The sequence below is a fragment of the Carettochelys insculpta genome, chromosome 13, assembly GCF_033958435.1.
Source record: "Carettochelys insculpta isolate YL-2023 chromosome 13, ASM3395843v1, whole genome shotgun sequence".
Classification (NCBI taxonomy): domain Eukaryota; kingdom Metazoa; phylum Chordata; order Testudines; family Carettochelyidae; genus Carettochelys; species Carettochelys insculpta.
In genome coordinates this window covers 366,592-386,489 of record NC_134149.1, presented here as the reverse complement: position 1 = coordinate 386,489, position 19,898 = coordinate 366,592, and the positions used below count along the sequence as shown (strand labels likewise).

The 19,898-nt window shown below is 45.5% G+C and overlaps 1 protein-coding gene across 5 annotated transcripts in view; it reads left to right on the top strand.

Moving 5' to 3' along the window:
- Window positions 1-19,898, top strand: part of TAF1 (TATA-box binding protein associated factor 1) — a 163,856-nt gene that overhangs the window by 15,751 nt on the left and 128,207 nt on the right. For all 5 annotated transcript variants that reach the window (XM_075007599.1, XM_075007597.1, XM_075007602.1 and 2 more), the window contains exons 9-14: window positions 4,345-4,461; window positions 5,010-5,177; window positions 7,373-7,500; window positions 7,604-7,711; window positions 8,488-8,661; window positions 8,770-8,943. In XM_075007599.1, coding sequence (XP_074863700.1) covers window positions 4,345-4,461; window positions 5,010-5,177; window positions 7,373-7,500; window positions 7,604-7,711; window positions 8,488-8,661; window positions 8,770-8,943 — 869 coding nt within the window. The remainder of the gene's footprint in view (window positions 1-4,344; window positions 4,462-5,009; window positions 5,178-7,372; window positions 7,501-7,603; window positions 7,712-8,487; window positions 8,662-8,769; window positions 8,944-19,898) is intronic.

The following is a 19,898-nucleotide window of genomic DNA, read 5'->3' as shown; positions in this document are numbered from 1 at the left end:
CCCCTCCCACAGCTGGGAGAACGTAGCACTGGAAACCAGGTGTGGGAGGATTTCCTGCTGCTCTCATTGGCCAAATATGGTCCTTGTGAGTGGCAGGAAGTGCAGAGTCAGATACGTGCTGCCCACTCCCTGGAAACCCCCTCCCACAGGCTGAACCATTAATTTTTAGCCTCACCCCCAGAGCTTTCGGGGGGAGGTGTTAAAAAATCTACGAATTCTGGTACCCCAGAAAAGTTAATCTGGCCTGTGGGAAGCAATGAAGCATATTCCTTGCTGCCTCTTCTCTCTCCTTCTCCTGTCTACCTCACCCCACTCTGGGGCTGGAGTGCCAGGGGACTAGGGTATCTCATTTGGGGGCCACATCAGTGACGTTTGGGGGTTTGATTTTGGCCCTCATCTTATTTTTCTGTACATTGGTGGCCCATGACCCAAAATAGGTTCTCTGCCCCTGCCAAAAATAAAGACAGCATTGAAACATTTCACACACAAATTAATATTTTATTTAATTTAATTTAATACTAAGTTTGGTAAACAAACATGTTAAAGTTCTTAATCTTTATATTGTAATTATTAATACTTCATTTCTTACCAGATATATGCTCCTTTATGTTTCAGTAGCCTAATATGAATAATTTAGGCATTTTGTCATCAAAGGTGTTTGGCTGCTAGTCCATGCAATGGTTTGCATTGAGGAGGGTGGGCCATAGGCCAAGAAGTTTGAGAATCACTGCCAAAGCAAACTGAAAAATACAGCCTAAACAAACCTACTATAAGGTGAATGCGCACCTGGTTGAAAAACCATAATCCAAGAGTAGTAGCAGTTATCAGTGCTTCACAGTCATGCTGGAAGGACATACTGAGTGGGGTCTCACAGAGATTGTTTCTCTGTCTAATTCTGTTCAGTATCTTCAGAAATGACACAAATAATGGGACACTTACAAAGTCTGTGGACAATGCCGAGTTGGGAGTGGTTACAAACACTTTGTAGGCCAGGATTAATGTTCAAAATGGTCTTGACTGGGGTGTCCAACCTTTTTTTTTATTTGGGGGAGCACATGGCAATTTTTTACATGTTCCAGAGGCCAAACACAAAATAGCCCCATACCACCTACATTGCCCCCAAACTTAAACCACTTGCAGCCCCAAACCCCACCCCTCCCCCAAACTCACTACTAATTTAGCTAGGAGCTCCATGTGCTGCTGCCCCCGCTGGTCCTTTGCCACAGCTGCACAGCTTTCCCCAGCCCTGCTACTCCCCTTGTGAACATCACGGAAAGGGCAGGTCCCAGTGCCCTACTGGGCTGAAAGAAAATAGGACTCTGTTTAATTGGTTTCACGGCCAGATCCCCCCTGCCAGCTGTCAAAGCAATTAAATTGAGTTCTACGCCAGTGTTTCTCAATCTTTTTTTTTTAATCATAGAATCATAGAATACTAGGACTGGTAGGGACCTCGAGAGGCCATCGAGTCCAGCCCCCTGCCCCAATGGCAGGACTAAGTACTGTCTAAACCATCCCTGGTAGACATCTATCTAACCTGTTCGTAAATATCTCCAGCAATGGAGATTCCACAACCTCCCTTGGCAATTTATTCCACTGTTTGACCACCCTGACCATTAGGAACTTTTTCCTAATGTCCAACCTAAACCTCCCTTGCTGCAGTTTAAGTCCATTGCCTCTTGTTCTATCCTCAGAGGCCAAAAAACAAACAAGTTTTCTCCTTCCTCCTTATGACACCCTTTTAGATACCTGAAAACTGCTGTCATGTCTCCCCTCAATCTTCTCTTTTCCAAACTGAACAAGCCCAATTCTTTCAGCCTTTCTTCATAGGTCACATTCTCTAGAGCTTTAATCATTCTTGTCGCTATTTTCTGGACCCTCTCTAATTTCTCCACATCTTTCTTGAACTGCGGTGCCCAGAACTGGACACAATACTCCAGTTGAGGCCTAACCAGTGCAGAGTAGAGCGGAAGAATGACTTCTCCTGTCTTGTTCACAACACACCTGTTAATGCATCCCAGAATCATGTTTGCTTTTTTTGCAACAGCATCACACTGTTGACTCTTACTTAGCTTGTGGTCCCCTAGATCCCTTTCTGCTGTAGTCATTCCTAGACAGTCTCTCCCCATTCTGTATATGTGAAACTGATTGTTCCTTTGCAAGCGGATCACTTTGCATTTGTCCTTATTAAACTTCATCCTGTTTACCTCAGACCATTTCTCCAATTTATCCAGATCCTTTTGAATTATGACCCTATCCTCCAAAGCAGTTGCAGCCCCTCCCAGCTTGGTATCATCTGCAAACATAATATGTGTACTTTCTATGCCAGTATCTAAATCGTTGATGAAGGTATTGAACAGAACCGGTCCTAAAACAGACCCCTGCGGAACCCCACTTGTTATACTTTTCCAGCAGGATTGAGAACCATTAAGAACTACTCTCTGGGTACGGTTATCCAGCTAGTTATGCACCCACCTTATAGTAGCCTCATCTAAATTGTATTTGCTTAGTTTTTCGATAAGGATATCATGTGAGACCGTATCAAATCCTTTACTGACAACTAGGTATACCATGTCAGCCGCTTCTCCCCTATCCACAAGACTCGTTATCCTCTCAAAGAAAGCTAACAGATTGGTTTGCCATGATTTGTTCTTTACAAATCCACACTGGCTGTTCCCTGTCACCTTATCACCTTCCAAGTGCTTGCAGATGATTTCTTTAATTACCTGCTCCATTATCTTTCCTGGCACAGCAGTTAAGCTGACTGGCGTATAGTTTCCTGGGTTATTCTTTTTCCCCTTTTTATAGATGGGCACTATATTAGCTCTTTTCCAGTCTTCCGGAATCTCTCCTGTCTCCCATGATTTTCCAAAGATGAAGGCTCTGATATCTCTTCTATCAGCTCCTTGAATATTCTAGGATTCATTTCATCAGGCCCTGGTGACTTGAAGGCATCTAATTTTTCTAAGTGATTTTTAACTTGTTCTTTTTTTTTATTTCAACTTCTAACCCTACCCCTTTCCCACTAGCATTCACTATGTTGGGCATTCCTTCATCAGATTTCTCAGTGACGACTAAAACAAAGAAGTCATTGAGCATCTCTGGCACTTCCAAGTTCCCTGTTACTGTTTCTAACAAAGTACTCTAATGATAAGCATTGGTTCCATGCCCATGACACCACACAGCTTGAGAGCATGTGTGTTAGGAGGTTTGTCTCACCAATTCATGTGGGCGATCTTCCTGAGACAGCGCATATGGAACTGATGAAGTTTCAAAATATGGTGGTGATATATTGTCCATGACTCCGAGCCATAGGGCAGGATATTCAGGACAACTGCCTGATAAACTGCGACCTGGGTGTGGAGTTTGATACCATGGTCAGTCAGTCCATAGACGTTTGGTCAGTTTTCCAGAGGCAGCACTGGCTTTGGTTAATCAAGCGGATACATCATGATCCACATTTATACCAGAGGACAGGACACTTCTGAGGTAGTGGAACTTGTCAACAGCCTTAAGGACTGTACCAGTAGCAGTGATCACTGGAATGCTGGGCTCTTTCCAAACAGGCTGAGACATAACTTCTGTCTTTTTTGGAGGCTCACTGTGAGTCCAAAGCAGTGAGCAGAAATAATAAAGATTTATTATGCATTGGGTGGGAAAATATTTTCCTTTTTATATTTTAAATGTTTGTCTTAGGTAAGAGGGAAATTAACCGTGCTTTATGTGTCTTGTCCATGGCATTTGTTCTTACACATCTTTATTGTATCCTCTGTTGTCTGCTCCCTAGTCAGTCCTAATCTCTTCCATCTGTCCTCAAACATCTCCTAGGTTTGTAATCATCTTTCTTGTCCATCTGTGGACTCCTTCTGTTTTTGCTATATTTCTTCAGATGGGCTAATCATACCAGAACATAAAGCAGATCAGGACATATTATGTGATTATATAAATAAGTATGTTCAGTATCATTATTTTCCCCAATGCAACCAAACATCTAGTTTTGCTTTTTTAAAGTCTGTTGTGCTCTGAAAATGTGTTTCTTATAGAGCTGTTCACATTAATGACCAAATCAGATCCTATCTGGAATTGGGTAGATGACTGGTGTTGCCCAGCTGAAATTACCCTGCTGTGTTTGCGGGGAGAAGTACAGCATTTCATTACCATGAGCATTTCAGAGCCTCCTGCTTGCAGCAGCCATGATGCTGAAATATGACTTTCCTTGGGGTCAAGATTTGTGCAGCAAGGATCCTCCCCCCATGCAAATGCTGGAAATCATTTTCCATCTGGGTTTGAATTTTTGTTTAATAGTCATCACAAAAATGCTGATTTTACTCTTGGTTTCCTCTGCAGGGCTGAATCGTAGTGGCTCTTTGCTCAATCCACCCATTCCACTTGTGCAGAAACCCAATGTAGCAGGGGTCCTGGGCATTGCAAAGGGCAAAGAGAAACAGCCTCCTGAGCAGCAAGGTAACGTGCGAGCATTGGTTTGTGAATGGTGGGTTATGTGCAGAGAGAGAGCTGCTTCTGTTAAAACTTGAGCTCAGTAGTAGGGGTAGGAGAGTCTGTAATTAGTGATTTTTCAGGTTTAGCAGGATGTCTTGCTGGCTTCCGTAGCCTTTTAAAGGGCATTCTCTATCCTCTTTGAAAGTGTCCTATTATCTTATCATAAAACACAGTGCCATGGGCCTTCTTGAGTCATCAAAGCTCCTAAGAGTCTAGTGACCTAGATCTGTTCCTGTAATAGCAAAATGTTGTAAGAGCCACATGTAACACTTCAGAGACCTTTTCTCTAGCTGTACTAGGGTGAAGGCTTGTGCAAAGGCTCTGATCCTGCTATAGTATAAGATTCTGTGTGCATTCTTTTGCCCTTTGGAGGCACAGATCCAAGAGCCCTGCGACGGAGAGGGAAAGATTGGGTAGAACGAAAATTGCACAAAAGTGCTGAATTGAAAAATTGCTGTAGTAGTATTTGTGGAATGTTAATGATCAAATATCCCATCCTGCTACCTTTGCAGCTGCACTGGATGAAGATAAACCCTGGTTCTCCATTTTCCCGATTGATAATGAGGAGTTAGTATATGGCCGTTGGGAAGACAATATCATCTGGGATGACCAGGCAATGGAAATGTTCCTGGATCCTCCGGTCCTGACGCTCGACCCAAATGATGAAAACATCATCCTGGGTATGATCATGGTGTTATCTCTTTGTGTCTGTCTCTGCTTGAGCTGATGATACTTCTAGACCAGCTAGGAAGAGCAGAGTAAGGAATGAGGTCACTTATTGGAAGGCAAGCAGTGCCTACAAAGTACAAACACTAGGCTTGAAGAAGAAAGGTAAGTATATCTTCTTCTGGAGGGGTGAAAGGAAGCGTGTGGGATAACAGTTGTATTTCAGGGATATTTTATGTAGCAGAGAGTACCTGGTGGGTGGCTTCCATTCTTTGATGTCTTGTGGTAGGAGTTGATTAGTTAGGCCAACATTCCTACCGTTCCTGGGTTTTAAAGAATTCTGACAACTATTTATAAACGATCAATGATCCATCAAAAATAAGACAAAATTGCTCACTCTAACAAGTTGGGATGCACACATCAAACTCTTGATAAAGCACTAATAGACAAGGAAAGTGACCCAAACTGAATTATAAAGCAAAAGAAATTAATGTCCTAATTTCTTCCTTTCCAAACGGCCAACGTCCTAACTTGGAAGACATGTTGCTAGGGAGCAAAGGGAGAAGAATCTTATGATAACCTTTTTCAGTGTCCCCAGCTTGAGGTACAGTCATCTCTCATTTAGTGAGTACTTCACTTGCAAGTACTTGCTGAAATGAGGGACATATACTTACAATTGTTCACTATGTGACTCAGCTCCAGCCACAGGGTTCCTGGCCAGGGGCGGGGAGACGCACAGCCCTGCAGCTGGAGCTGAGTCAGCCACCAGGCCCAGGGCATGGGGAGACTCGCAGGCCTGTGGCTGGAGCTGAGCCAGCCACGGGGGCCCAGGGCGCGAGGAGACCCACAGCCCCATGGCTGGAGCTGAGCCGGCCGCAAGGTCCTGGGCCTGGGCGTGGAGAGACCCACAGCCCCGCAGCTGGAGCTGAACTGGCCGGGGCACGGGGAGACCCACAACCCCATGGGTCTCTGGCCTGGGGCATGGAGAGACCCGCAGCCCGGCGGCTGGAGCTGAGCCGGCTGCGGGGTCCCTGGCTGGGGCGTGGAGAGACTCGCAGCCCCATGGCTGGAGCTGAGCCGGCCATGGGGTCCTGGGCTGGGGTGCAGAGAGACCTGCAGGCTCGTGGCTGGAGCTGAGCCGGCCATGGGGTCCCTGGCTGGGGCATGGGGCAATCCTCAGCCCTTCCTGGCCTGCTCCCAACACCACCCCCATGGCAACTCCCCACGCAGCGCGCCCCATCCCAACATTCCCCCAGCCCCCAGTGCAACCCCTCCCCAGCCCTCTCCCAACACCCCCCTCCAGGTACCTCTGCTGCAGCCCAGAGGAACAAGCCACCACCTCCTCCACCAGAGCCGCCTTTAGGTTTTAACCCTCTCTCCCACTCATGGCCCCAAACTGCCCCCAGCCTTGAACCCCCCACCCCCAAACCCAGGTTCACCTACCTTTCTAAAGCAGTGCCACCTGCTGCCACTCTGAGCACTTGGAACCAATCAGAGACTTTTAGATATATTTTAATGGTAATTTAATGTTCCTCTTATGAGTTTTTGCCTACGAGCAGAAAGTTGGGAATCAATTGTGCTCATACAGTGAGGGATATGAGTATCTGCTTACTCAGATTGAGAACGGGCCTTCAAGGCTATAGAAGTGCTGTGCTGGAGCTGGGTTTTTCCCCTGGGATCTCTGTCAGTGTTCCCTCTAATTTTTTATGTCCAAGCGCAGAATGAATTTTATGTGCACTAATATGGAGATGATGCTCATGCGGGGGGTGGGGCTGAGGGGGGGTTCAGTGTTGGGCGGGGTGTGTGGATGGGGCAGAGGTTGGGATGCAGGAGGATGAGAGCTCGGGATGCAGGTATGGGCTCTGGATTGGTGCCAGGGATGAGAAGTTTGGGTTGCTTGAGGCTCCTTGAATCTTCTCTAGAATAATGTAACTTAAAAACAGCTCTTGAATTTGTAATAAAAATGCCCTGATAGAACCCTTATTTGTACCCTGGGGCGCTGATTCCTCACTGTCAGGGAGTTGACCTTTTGATGGCAAATATGGAAGGTGGTGGAGTCATTCTGGTGTTTTGGCAAGTGGTGAGTTAGTAAGAGGATTTGAATTGGTGTGGAGATGTTTTCTGAGTGAGAAAAACGCTCTCCTGATGGTAGAGAATCTTTGGGAACAGAGCTTGGAATACACTCTGCTTCTTCTGTGTTTGTTGTTAGAAATTCCTGATGAAAAAGAAGAAATGACTTTGAACTCTCCCTCCAAGGAGAATAAGAAAGAATCATCTCTAAAGAAGAGTCGAATCCTGTTGGGAAAAACAGGTGTCATCAAGGAAGAACCACAGCAGGTCACTGGGAGTCTCAGTGCTTTGGGGATAGGAATGGGCTAGGAGGAGTGATTTTTGACTTTTTTTTTTTTTTTTTTTTTTTTTTTTACTGCTGTTAAATCAGAACATGTCTCAGCCAGAGGTAAAGGATCCGTGGAATCTGTCCAATGATGAGTTTTACTATCCCAAACAGCAGGGTCTTCGAGGAACCTTTGGAGGCAACATCATCCAGGTAATGACAGTGCAGCTGACTGTAGGTTGGGGCAGTGATCTCCTTATCATAGAATCATAGAACAGTAGAGCTGGAAGAGACCTAAAAAAGCCATTGAGTCCAGCCCCCTGCTCCTACTGGGATTTAGTTGGATCTTGTCCGGCATCAAATAGTTACACCCCCGCCCCCTTGTGTGTGTGTGTGTGTGTGTGACTACTCTGCAGCTGCTCCTCTTACATCCTCATTGTGCATCATATTTTCTCGAGTAAGACAAAATCGCAGGGCAATATCCAGCGGTTGTGTCAAACTGGTGCGTGTAGTGAGAGTCTCCCATCACTGTGCCATACCAGTCCTGATCAATAAATCCCCCTCTGCCTGGACTGCTCTTTCTGGATCTCTGCAGGTGTTTGTGCTGTGGAGATTTAAGATGGTGCTGCTGTTGCTAATTTTATTTTATGAAGAGTTTATGTCAGACATTAAGAAATCTGAGTTAGCACTCATGTAAACCAAGGCAGGGCCTTCTTCCTGAGTTACAGATGTAACTCTTCATTTAAAGATCCCTTTTCCCATTTGGGGATGCTCTTTTTGCTATTCACTGGGAAAATGTTATCTCTTGTGTACAACAGAAAATGAGCCATGCATGGACATGATCTCTGTGCCTTCTGGATGGTCCAATGCCTTTGTCACTTTCACTGCTAATGAAGTAAAGAGTGTGATTGAGGAGCAGTGTTGTCTTGGTTGTTGTAAACTTGGCTCTGTACTGATATCTGTTCTCTGTGTTTCTCTCCTGGTTCCAGCACTCTATCCCTGCAGTGGAACTTCGCCAGCCATTCTTTCCTACACATATGGGTCCTATGAAGCTCCGACAATTTCATCGCCCTCCATTGAAGAAATATTCCTTTGGGACTTTGTCCCAGCCAGGACCCCATCCTGTGCAGCCGTTGCTGAAACATATAAAGAAGAAAGCTAAGGTAAAGCAGTATTTCTCTGTGTATTTAGATCTGTCCAAAGTCTCCATTGCCAGGGTACATCTGTTTCACATGCTGTTTCCCTGATGCTCTCTTCTTGCATTTCTACAGATGAGAGAGCAGGAGCGACAGGCTTCAGGAGGTGGTGAGATGTTCTTCATGCGCACACCACAGGACCTAACTGGTAAGGATGGTGATCTCATCCTTGCTGAGTATAGTGAGGAAAATGGCCCTTTAATGATGCAGGTTGGCATGGCTACAAAGATAAAGAACTACTACAAAAGGGTGAGTGGTGTTGAGAAATATTTAAAGTTTAAACATTAAATCATATATTTAATGTAAACAAATCTAAAAGGGAATTTTTCTGGTTTATTGTCTTCATATGACTGATGTAAATATAGCGCAACAGCTATAATTTTTGCATTCAGATGACTAAACCAGGAAATTGCATCTCAAGTAGCGTTGTGTGTCACTGTGATGCCTCCTTAATATTTGTGAATTGGGCATTGAGTTATTTGTTCCGCTGTCTGTCCTGGATGATCACAATTGCATACGGGAGAATCCTTATTTTTTCATTTGTGCAGCAAGTATTCTCATCTGCCATGGGTTGTACAGATGCAGGTTAGGGTTGCCCATGAACTTTGTGGGGGAACAAAGCCAGGGATCTTCTGCCTCAGGCATCTTCTTTCATGAAATGTTTGTAACTTCTTGTGAACTTCCTTCAGTTTTATGGTACAACTAATAAACAGAGCCTTGTACAGATTTAAAAAAAATGTACCCATATTTAGCCACTGTCTGCAAAAGTCATTTGTGAATTTAAAACAGATATACATGGCTTTACAGGGCTCTGCTAACCCTCACTGTCAGCCCATAATTTGTTAACCTCAGGAGAACCAGACACACAGTATAGGCCCTCACCACTTTGGGTGTTAACCTGGGGTTAAGACAAACCTGAAGCCTGTAAAATATTCATAAATGCCTACATTTACTGTTAAAAGGGCAATTACAGCTCAGGGTTTCCCTAGGAAAACTGACTTCCTTACAGTCTTCAGTAACTATTGAACCTGTCATTCTGACAGCGGAAGCCAAAGTTCTAGGAATGTTTTCTCAGCAGCGTATAAGTTGATTTTCTTTTTTTACTCACAGTGGGTTCATAATGCATTAGCTGAGCTGTTGCCTTATTGACTGTATCATAGTTTTCTCTCTGGGGTTGATTTAAAACATTTGCATGCTCCCCTCTACCACAGTATGAAATTCTGATAAGCAAACAGGAGATGGAAATATTACTGGCCATGGTAAAGGTTAGGAAACTCATTCTTAAACCTTCCCTTAGTAAAGAGTGAAATTATTTATAAAAAAAAAAAAAAAAAAAAAGGAAAACTGCAATCCAGCAGAACCCCTTTTGGCACTGTTAAGGCACGCTGGAAAGATTTTGATTGGGTGGCCCTGCAAAAACAGGATACTACTGTTCAAAAATGTGTTCTAGGCTCAGAATATAGGGGAGCCCTACTGAGAGTGATATAATTCTGGTGAGAAAAATTTTGAATGGATGTGATTGTGGGCTCTTCCTACACAGCTGCACTCTGAATCCATATGCATGTGTTGTGATGTATTCCTTAAGAACTTCAGAAAGTTAAAAACATTGTGACCTGTGTACAACAAATTATGTGGTGGCCACTAATTAAACAAAATATTAGAAGTTAAGTTAAAAACTGCCTTTTGTGTGCTCAAATTGACACAGGCTCTACATAAGGGCAGAGAAGACCATTGAAAAAAACGGTATCGAGTTTGTTTACAAATTAATTACATTGGTTCCTTACCTTAAACTGCTTGAGCGAATAGTTTGCCTTGGTAATTGTTAATGATATTTTCTGAATGGAGGACTGCTATTCGCATGAAATGTAATGGAGCAGATGTGACTGCTAAAGTTCTGCTAGAACAAATCTTTCTTCTTTGAGTGGTCCCCGTGGGTGCTCCACCGTAGGTGTCGGGCTCACCCCGGTGCCGCAGCTCGGAAGATCTTCAGCAGTCTCCGTCGGGTTGCGCATGCACCGATGCGCGTTGGCTCTTTGCGCACTTAGGGTCATGTGCGCGATCCGGTCCCCGCCGGTTCCTTCTCAGCCACCGACAGCTGCAGACGGAATCCTCTCCGGCTCCAACGTCCGAGACAGATAAACTCTATTTTATTCGTTTTACTAGTTAATAGTTATTTAGTTATCATAATATTGGTCTACTGTGTATATAGTTTTGTTCTAGAAGCAAAAGACTGTTTTAGGGATTGGAGCGGCCGCTTCCAGGCGGACCCGCTATTTTTCACAAGCCTTCAAAGGCTAACAGTTGCTATTGATTGGCAAATAGACTGTTAAGTGCACTGTTAGCACTTAAGGACTCAGAGAATTAAACTCTAATAATGTCGTCCCCCGGTTTCAAAAAGTGCGAATCTTGCTGGGAGGCCATGCCTGCTTCGGATGGCCACAGCAAATGCATCCGGTGCCTCGGGGAGACCCATGTTCCCCAGAAGTGCTCTCATTACTCCAATTTAACAACTAGAGCTAGGAAAGATAGAGAGATGAGGCTTAAAATGCTTCTCCTTGACAAAGCACTTCAGCCTACCACATTGGAGAAGCCCCATAAGGAGGGCTGTTCAGGATTGCACAAGAGGAAGGCTGCCTCTTTGACCTCCTCTGTGCAGAAGAAGAGAAAAGCTTCTCCAGCTCGATCCCTGCCCGTCACTTCTGGGAGCGGGACAAGCGAAACAAGGGATCCGGGCCCGCTGGCTTCCTCTGCTGAGAGAGCTGCGGCGCATGTACCCGCGCAGGGGCCTGTGACTCTTAAGAAAACAGCACCGAGGGCCGCGCAGGCGCCGGAGAGATCGGCACCGGCTACTGCGGCACCGAGGGTTTCGGCTCCGACGGCACCAGAGCATCAACACCCGGTACGGAGCCCTACGAGGCTGAGTGAAACACCCTGAGCGGCACCGAGAGCGACGGCACCGAGCACGGCACCGGGGGCAGCGGAAACCACGGCACCGACTACGGTGCCGAGCTCTCCAGCACCAATCAGGCCTCCATTGGTACCTGTGAGAGCGAAAGCCAAAGCAAAGACCCGGCACCGCAGTCCCTCCCCTGAGGTAATTGCGCTGCCATTATCGCCGCGATCCCCCCCGGAGATTCAACGAGCAGCAACACCTTCAGCCTGCCACAGGCTCCCATCTCCCTTTCTCCAACGTCCATCTCATGGAGTTGCACGCTTCTCACCATCCTCCAGCAGAGACCCCTATGAGTATCATCGCAGAGGATCTCCCCCTACGTCAGTGTCATCTCGACGATCACGTCACTCCCTGCATCACCCTTACGCCTTTGGGTCGTGGTCCAGGTCCCCATCACCGGGACCCTGTCCCTGTTGCTATGACCGCCACCAATATACGGGACATCAACATAGGAGTTTGGCATCTCATCATAGATCTCCGTTAACTCCTCCTCAATGTCAGAGCGCACAGCTTCCAGCTGGGGGAGCACCACAAGTTTCCCAATCAGAGGCGGGTTCAAAGGATTTTGAACCTCACTTCGAAACTTCAAAAGCACAACCATATGAATACAGCCAGGATCCAGAGGACCTGGAGGAGAGATACCACAGTCATGCCTCCTCATCCTCCCCAGATGAAGCGGTTGTTCCTGGGGACATCTCTCCCCCAGACGATCTAAAACAATTCCAGGAGCTGTTCAGAAGGGTGGCTCAATCTCAGGACATTCAAGTGGCGGAGGTACAAGAAAAGCATCACAAGCTCCTTAAAAACCTCAGGCCCCCTTCTTCCTCTAAAGTAGCTATACCATTGGACGATGCAATTATGGAGGCAGGCACTAACATATGGCAAACTCCGGCCTCCTCTCCTCCTACCAACAAAAGGGCAGACAAAAAGTATTTCGTCCCTGCTAAAGGCGTGAAGTTTTTGTTTCATCATCCACAGCCAAATTCGCTAGTGGTGGAATCCTCTCAACATAGAGCCAAGACTTCCCAGTATAAATCTGGGGGCCTGGACAAGGATATAAGGAAACTGGATCTCCTCGGTAGAAAGGCCTACTCGTCATCCACCCTGTTGCTTCGCTTGGCTAACTACGCTGCCCATTTGTCGAACCACAATTTCGACAATTACTCTAAACTTACCGCTCTTATGGACTTCCTCCCGGAGGATAAAAAGCTGGTCCTTAAGGCAATCGTACAGGAAGGATACGCGGCTTCTCGAGCGGGAGTCCAGATTGCCTTAGATGTAGCGGACACAGTGGCTCGTGCAGTAGCCACTGCGGTTGTAATGCGCAGGGAGTCATGGCTCCACACCTCAGGCATTCCCAAGGATCTGCAAGTAAAAATAGCAGATCTTCCCTTTGACAAAATGAAATTATTCGCCAAATCAACTGATTCAGTCTTGCACTCTAGTAAAGATTCCAGAGCGACACTTCGGGGATATACACCCCACCATACAGAAGGAAAAAGTTTTTTATCCTCAACAACGCCGTTATAGTTACCAAATGCAACGTACCCATTTTCAACGGGGGTATGACCAGGGGCGTCATCAACAACCACTGCAATACAAAGCCCCTAGGCGTCGACCTCAACAAGGCCACGCCCCCTCAGGGCAGAATATAAGACAGCAGGTTTGACGGGTATGTCAAGGGCCGCGAAACCAAGACCGTATCTCAGTGCCAATCTCAGTACATGTTCCATCATCGACTCAAGCCATTCTACCCCCAATGGAAAAGCATCACTTCGGACAAGTGGATATTGGAGATTGTAGCCACGGGGTACATGATCCCCTTTCAATCATTACCTCCACCAAATCCTCCCACCACACCCCTTCTCAGAGACCCCTCTCACCTAACGGAGCTAAGGCGGGAGGTGAACCACCTCCTCTTCATAGGGGCGGTGGAGAGAGTACTGGAGGAATTTCGAGGCAAAGGCTTCTACTCCAGATACTTCCTGACAGAGAAGAAGACAGGAGGTTGGAGATGCATTCTGGATCTACGGGCACTCAACCAATATCTGCGCAAACAACGCTTCAAGATGACTACGATGGCTTCAATAATCATGGCACTAGACGATGGAGATTGGTTTGCAGCCCTTGACTTACAGGATGCGTATTTTCATATTACAATTCACCCAGCGCACAGGCGCTTCCTTCGGTTCATCGTGGGCACAGATCATTTTCAGTAGAGTCCTTCCATTCGGTCTCTCTTCGGCACGCAGAGTTTTCACCAAGACTCTAGCGGTCGTGTCAGCATACCTACACAGACAGGGTGTCTTCATCTTCCCGTACCTGGACGATTGCCTGCTAAAGGGGACTTCCCAAGCAGAGGTATTGGAGATGATACGCATCACCACAAACACATTCACCTCACTGGGCCTCATCATCAACTTCTCAAAGTCAAAGACCGAGCCCACGCAAAATATAGAGTTTATAGGGGCTCGAATAGACTCTGTCATGTCAAGGGTATATTTGCCCGATGCCCATTTTCGCGCCATCGAGTCTCTAGTACAACAAATAACATACAGCCCCATTGTCTCAGTCCTAACGTGCTTACAATTACTGGGGCACATGGCGACTACCACGTTTGTGGTACAAAATGCCAGGCTACACATGTGAGGATTGCAGCATTGGTTGGCAACCGTATACAAACCATCAATCCATACCGTCCACAAGATGGTCACTCACAACGGAGGTGCGAAAGTCACTACCATGGTGGGCAAACCCCAAGAACCTACTAACAGGGGTGCCTTTCAACCAGCCACAAATTACTGCTTTCGTTACAACAGATGCATCCCATATGGGATGGGGGGCACACATGGACAACAAAACCACTCAAGGTTTATGGTCCCCTGTAGAGAAGACACTACATATAAACATACTAGAACTCAGAGCAGTGTTCAATGCGTGCAGGCATTTTCGGAATTATCTGCGTGGAAAAGTAGTCGGTGTAAATATCGACAACACCACCACCATGTTTTATATAAACCGACAAGGTGGGGCCAGGTCTCATGCACTCTGTGCGGAGGCGATCCGATTGTGGAACTGGTGCATTGCCAACAACATAACCATAAGAGCTTCATACTTACCAGGTGTCCACAACGTGAAGGTGGACCAACTCAGCAGACACTTTGCGCCCACACACGAGTGGTAGATCCGTTCAAACCTGCTTCACCAAGTGTTCCGCAAATGGGGGTTTCCCCAAATTGACTTGTTTGCCACTTGCGACAACAAGAAATGTCCCATGCCCGCTCTGGAGCAGTATCGGAGACAGGGATCCTTGGGGGACGCCTTCATGATCCCATGGAAGGGCCCTCTACTCTATGCGTTCCCTCCCACAGCACTCATACACAAGGTCTTGGAGAAAGTCAAAAGGGAGAGAGCACGCATGATACTCATAGTCCCGACCTGGGATCGGCAACAATGGTTCCCACTGCTTCCACGCATGGCACAGCATCGGCCGTTTCCCCTACCAACAGTACCGGACCTGCTTACACAGGCTCGAGGGTCAATACTGCATCCGCACCCGCAGAGACTTCGGCTACAAGCATGGTTAATCCATGGCTCAGTGCCCTAGAGACTACATGCTCAGAGGGAGTGCAGCAAGTCCTGGAGTGTAGTTGGAGGACTTCTACCAGAAAGACTTATGAACATAAATGGTCGCATTTTTCCACTTGGTGTTCTTCCAAGCAATTGATACCTCGGGGCGCCACCATACCTATGATTCTGGACTACCTGCTACAACTCAAACAAAAGGGACTCTCCCTATCCTCCATAAAGGTTCATCTTGCGGCTATATCAGCTTTTCGACATGAAGAGGATGGATCAACCATATTTGCCCATCCTGTTGTCACACACTTCCTAAAGGGGTTGGTAAACCTGTACCCCCCTCGGAAACCAATCCTGCCGTCATGGAGTTTAGACTTGGTTCTACACACGCTTTCAGGACCGCCCTTTGAGCCATTGGCAACGGTCCCCCTTTGGCTACTTACCATGAAAACGACTTTCCTCCTGGCAATCACGTCAGCTCGCAGGGTGAGCGAACTTGCAGCCATAATGTCCACACCACCCTGCACGATATTCTCAAAGGAGGCGGTGATCTTATGCTTGCACCCAGCCTTCGTTCCAAAGGTCTCTTCGGATTTTCACATTAATGAACCTATAGTACTGCCCTCGTTCTATCCTAAGCCTCACAGTTCGAGTAAAGAGGCACGGTTGCACTTATTGGATGTGAGAAGGGCGCTGGCCTTCTACATCGATAGAACTAAGCCTTTCCGGAAAACGGACAGACTCCTGATGTCCATTGCATCCAGGTCAAAAGGGGAAGCATTATCTTCGCAGAGGATTTCAAATCACATTGTGACATGCATAAGACTGTGTTACGAGCTTTGCAAGACTCCTCTGCCAGTTCCGCCCAAGGCCCACTCCACTAGGGCGATGGCGACGTCGACGGCCTTCTTCAAGGGAATCGCGCTGAGACACATCTGCAGAGCGGCGACGTGGTCTTCCTATGACACTTTCGCCAAGCACTGCGCCATGCACAGGATGCTTGATGAGGATACATGCCTGTCGACAGCAATCCTTTCAAGGGCAAGCTGCGCATAAATCGGGTACCCACCTCCTTTTTCAGGGGGGGTTACTGCTGGGTAGTCACCTATGGTGGAGCACCCACGGGGACAACTCGAAAAAGAAAGAGAAGTTACTCACCTGTGTAGTAACGATGGTTCTTCGAGATGTGTCCCTGTGGGTGCTCCACTACCCACCCATTCCTCCCCACTTCGGAGCTCTGTTTGTGTTTTTCAGAGATGTCCAGAGCGGTTGATCAGGAACTGGTGGGGACGAGATCGCGCGCGCGACCGTAAGCGCGCGAAGGACCGACGTGCATCGGCGCATGTGTGACCCCACGGAGACTGCTGAAGATTTTCCGAGCTGCGGCACCGGGGCGAGCCCGACACCTATGGTGGAGCACCCACGGGGACACATCTCGAAGAACCATCGTTACTACACAGGTGAGTAACTTCTCTTTACAAGATGTGAGGTCCCAGAGATGATAAGCTCAAACCAAGGACCACATATTACTGCAGTAATTATGTATACCACCATTGCTTCACCAGGTATACAGCAAAAATAGCATGTTGCTGACCATCCTCAGTCTTCTGAAATAATTGTAGAAGAAACACCCTATCACTAGTGCTTATAAAATACAAGAAAAATGAACTTGAATGTTCAGTTGCCACTACCATTAAAGGTCTTGCAAGTTACTCCTCATACACCTATAGAGATATCTCCCTGTAAAATTATAATGGAGGATAAAATGACACAGCCAAAACACTTACTATGTATTCGTCTAGACTCCGTACAGTACAGGGCGCTTATGAATCAATGGGTGTCCCAGTTAAAAGGGAAACAAAAAGATCATTTACAGGCAGACAGAAGTTTAAGGGTTGAACAGGAAAAGAAGCTCAATGCTTCAATCACGTTGTTGCAAAGAGAGAGAACAGTCTTAGTATTTACTGTGTATGCATTAATTAAAAAAAAACAATGTGAAACCATACAAATGGTTTCACATTAATAAGTTTAAAATGCTTAAAGGGAAAGCATAATGCTGTTGCTGTTAATATTTTACAGAATGGTTTTGTTTTGAATACATTTTGTCTGCTAAACTATACATTTGAATAATACAGATTAAACCAGCCAAAACAAATAATCCAAACCTCCCTCCCAACAAACTGTGGAAACTCATTGTGGACTACATCAGCAACTGGGTGGTTGGACAAAGCCAAGGAAAACAGATATTTCGATGCTTGCCACAGATAAACTGGATATTACAAAAATAGATAGGGTTGAAAATGTGCATAATACTTAATTGCAACTACTCTAAAAACAGTGGTAAAATAAACTTAAAAGTACCATATTTTCAATGTAAATTGAGGGTGGCAAATGTATTTTTTATGGCAATATTCTTTCTCATAGTTGATGAAGCACAGATATGTCCTTTTGAACTTCCAGTGCTCTTTCGATTAATGACCTTAAAATGTAGATTACATTACCAGTACCTCTGTCTTTCACAAATCCGCATTGTTCATCAGAGATTTCAGACTGTATTTGATTTTCGAATTTGGTTCATAATAATCTTCAAAAGAATTTTGGTCATGTGACTCATGAGACTGATTGTCCTGTGCTGTTCACGTTCAGTTGCACATGGTTTCTTTGGCAAGGCAATAAAAACATATGTTGATGAGTCTTCTGGGATGTTCCCTGTACTGTAAATATCATTTAAGAGTTTCGTAACTGTATGAATACCAAAGTCTTGTAGGGCTTCAAACATCTCACTCGTGCGTTTGTCTGGACCAGGCGCTTTTCCTCTTTTCATGCATTTCAAAGCTTTTCTTACTACTTTCTTGAGTATAGGTGGACCATCTGCATTCTTAGAGGGACTCAACTTTTCCACTCTATCATCATCATAGAGTTCTGAAATGTATTCTGACCACTTTTCCAAAATTTTATCCTTTTCCATCCTTATCCTTTTAGTTAAACAGAAACTAAAAGGTAGAGTAATTAAACTAAAATCCCTGGAAGCTGCATGGAAACTGTTTAAAGACACCATACTAGAGGCCCAACTTAAATGTATACCCCAAATAAAAAAACACAGTAAGAGACCTAACAAAGAACCACCATGGCTAAACAGCCATGTTAAAAAGGCAGTGAGAGAGAAAAGGGCAGCTTTTAAAAAGTGGAAGTCAAATCCTAGTGAGGAAAATAGAAAGGAACATAAACACTCCCAAATTAAGTGTCATAATGTAGTAAGAAAAGCCAAAAAAGATTTTGAGGAACAGCTAGCCAAAAATTCAAAAAATGATAGTAAAATGTTTTTTAAATACATTAGAAGCAGGAAGCCCGCTAAAAAAGCAGTGGGGCCCTTGGACGATAAAGATATGAAAGGAGCGATCAAGGAAGACAGTGCCATTGCGGAGCGATTAAATGATTTCTTTGCTTCAGTCTTCACGGCTGAGGATGTTACAGAGGTTCCTAAATCTGAGCCAGCCTTTTTAGGTGACAAATCTGAGGAACTCACTCACATTGAAGTGACATTAGAGGAGGTTTTGGAGTTAATTGATAAGCTGAATAGTAACAAGTCTCCAGGACCAGACGGTATTCACCCAAGGGTTCTGAAAGAACTCAAATGTGAAATTGCGGAGTTATTAACAGTGGTTTGTAACCTATCCTTTAAATCCACTTTGGTACCAACTGACTGGAAGACGGCCAATATAACACCAATATTTAAAAAAGGCTCTAGAGGAGACCCTGGCAATTATAGACCGATAAGTTTAACATCAGTACTAGGCAAATTAGTAGAAATACTAGTAAAGAATAAAATTGCAAGGCACGTAGAAGAGCACGAATTGTTGGGCAAAAGTCAGCATGGTTTCTGCAGAGGGAAGTCGTGTCTAACTAATCTATTAGAATTCTTTGAAGGGGTAAATAAACATGTGGACAAGGGGCACCCAGTGGACATAATATACCTAGATTTCCAGAAAGCCTTTGACACGGTCCCACACCAAAGGCTTTTATGTAAATTAGGTGGTCATGGGATAGGAGGAAAGATCCTTTCATGGATCGGGAATTGGTTAAAAGACAGAAAACAAAGGGTGGGAATAAATGGTAAATTTTCACAATGGAGGAGGGTAACTAGTGGTGTTCCCCAGGGGTCAGTCCTGGGACCGATCCTGTCCAACTTGTTCATCAATGATCTAGAAAATGAGGTAAGCGGTGAGGTGGCCAAGTTTGCAGATGACACCAAGTTGTTCAGGACAGTCAAAACCAAAAGGGGTTGTGAAGAACTACAAAAAGATCTCAGCAAACTGAGTGATTGGGCAGCAAAATGGCAAATGAAATTTAATGTGGGTAAGTGTAAGGTAATGCATGTTGGAAAAAATAACCCAAATTACACGTACTACATGATGGGGTCAAATTTAGCTACGACAGATCAGGAAAGGGATCTTGGAGTTATAGTGGATAGTTCTCTGAAGACATCCACGCAGTGTGCAGCGGCAGTTAGTAAGGCAAATAGGATGTTAGGAATTATTAAAAAAGGGATCGATAATAAGACAAAAGATATCATACTTCCCCTATATAAAACTATGGTACGCCCACATCTTGAGTACTGCGTGCAGATGTGGTCTCCTCACCACAAAAAAGATATATTGGCATTAGAAAAGGT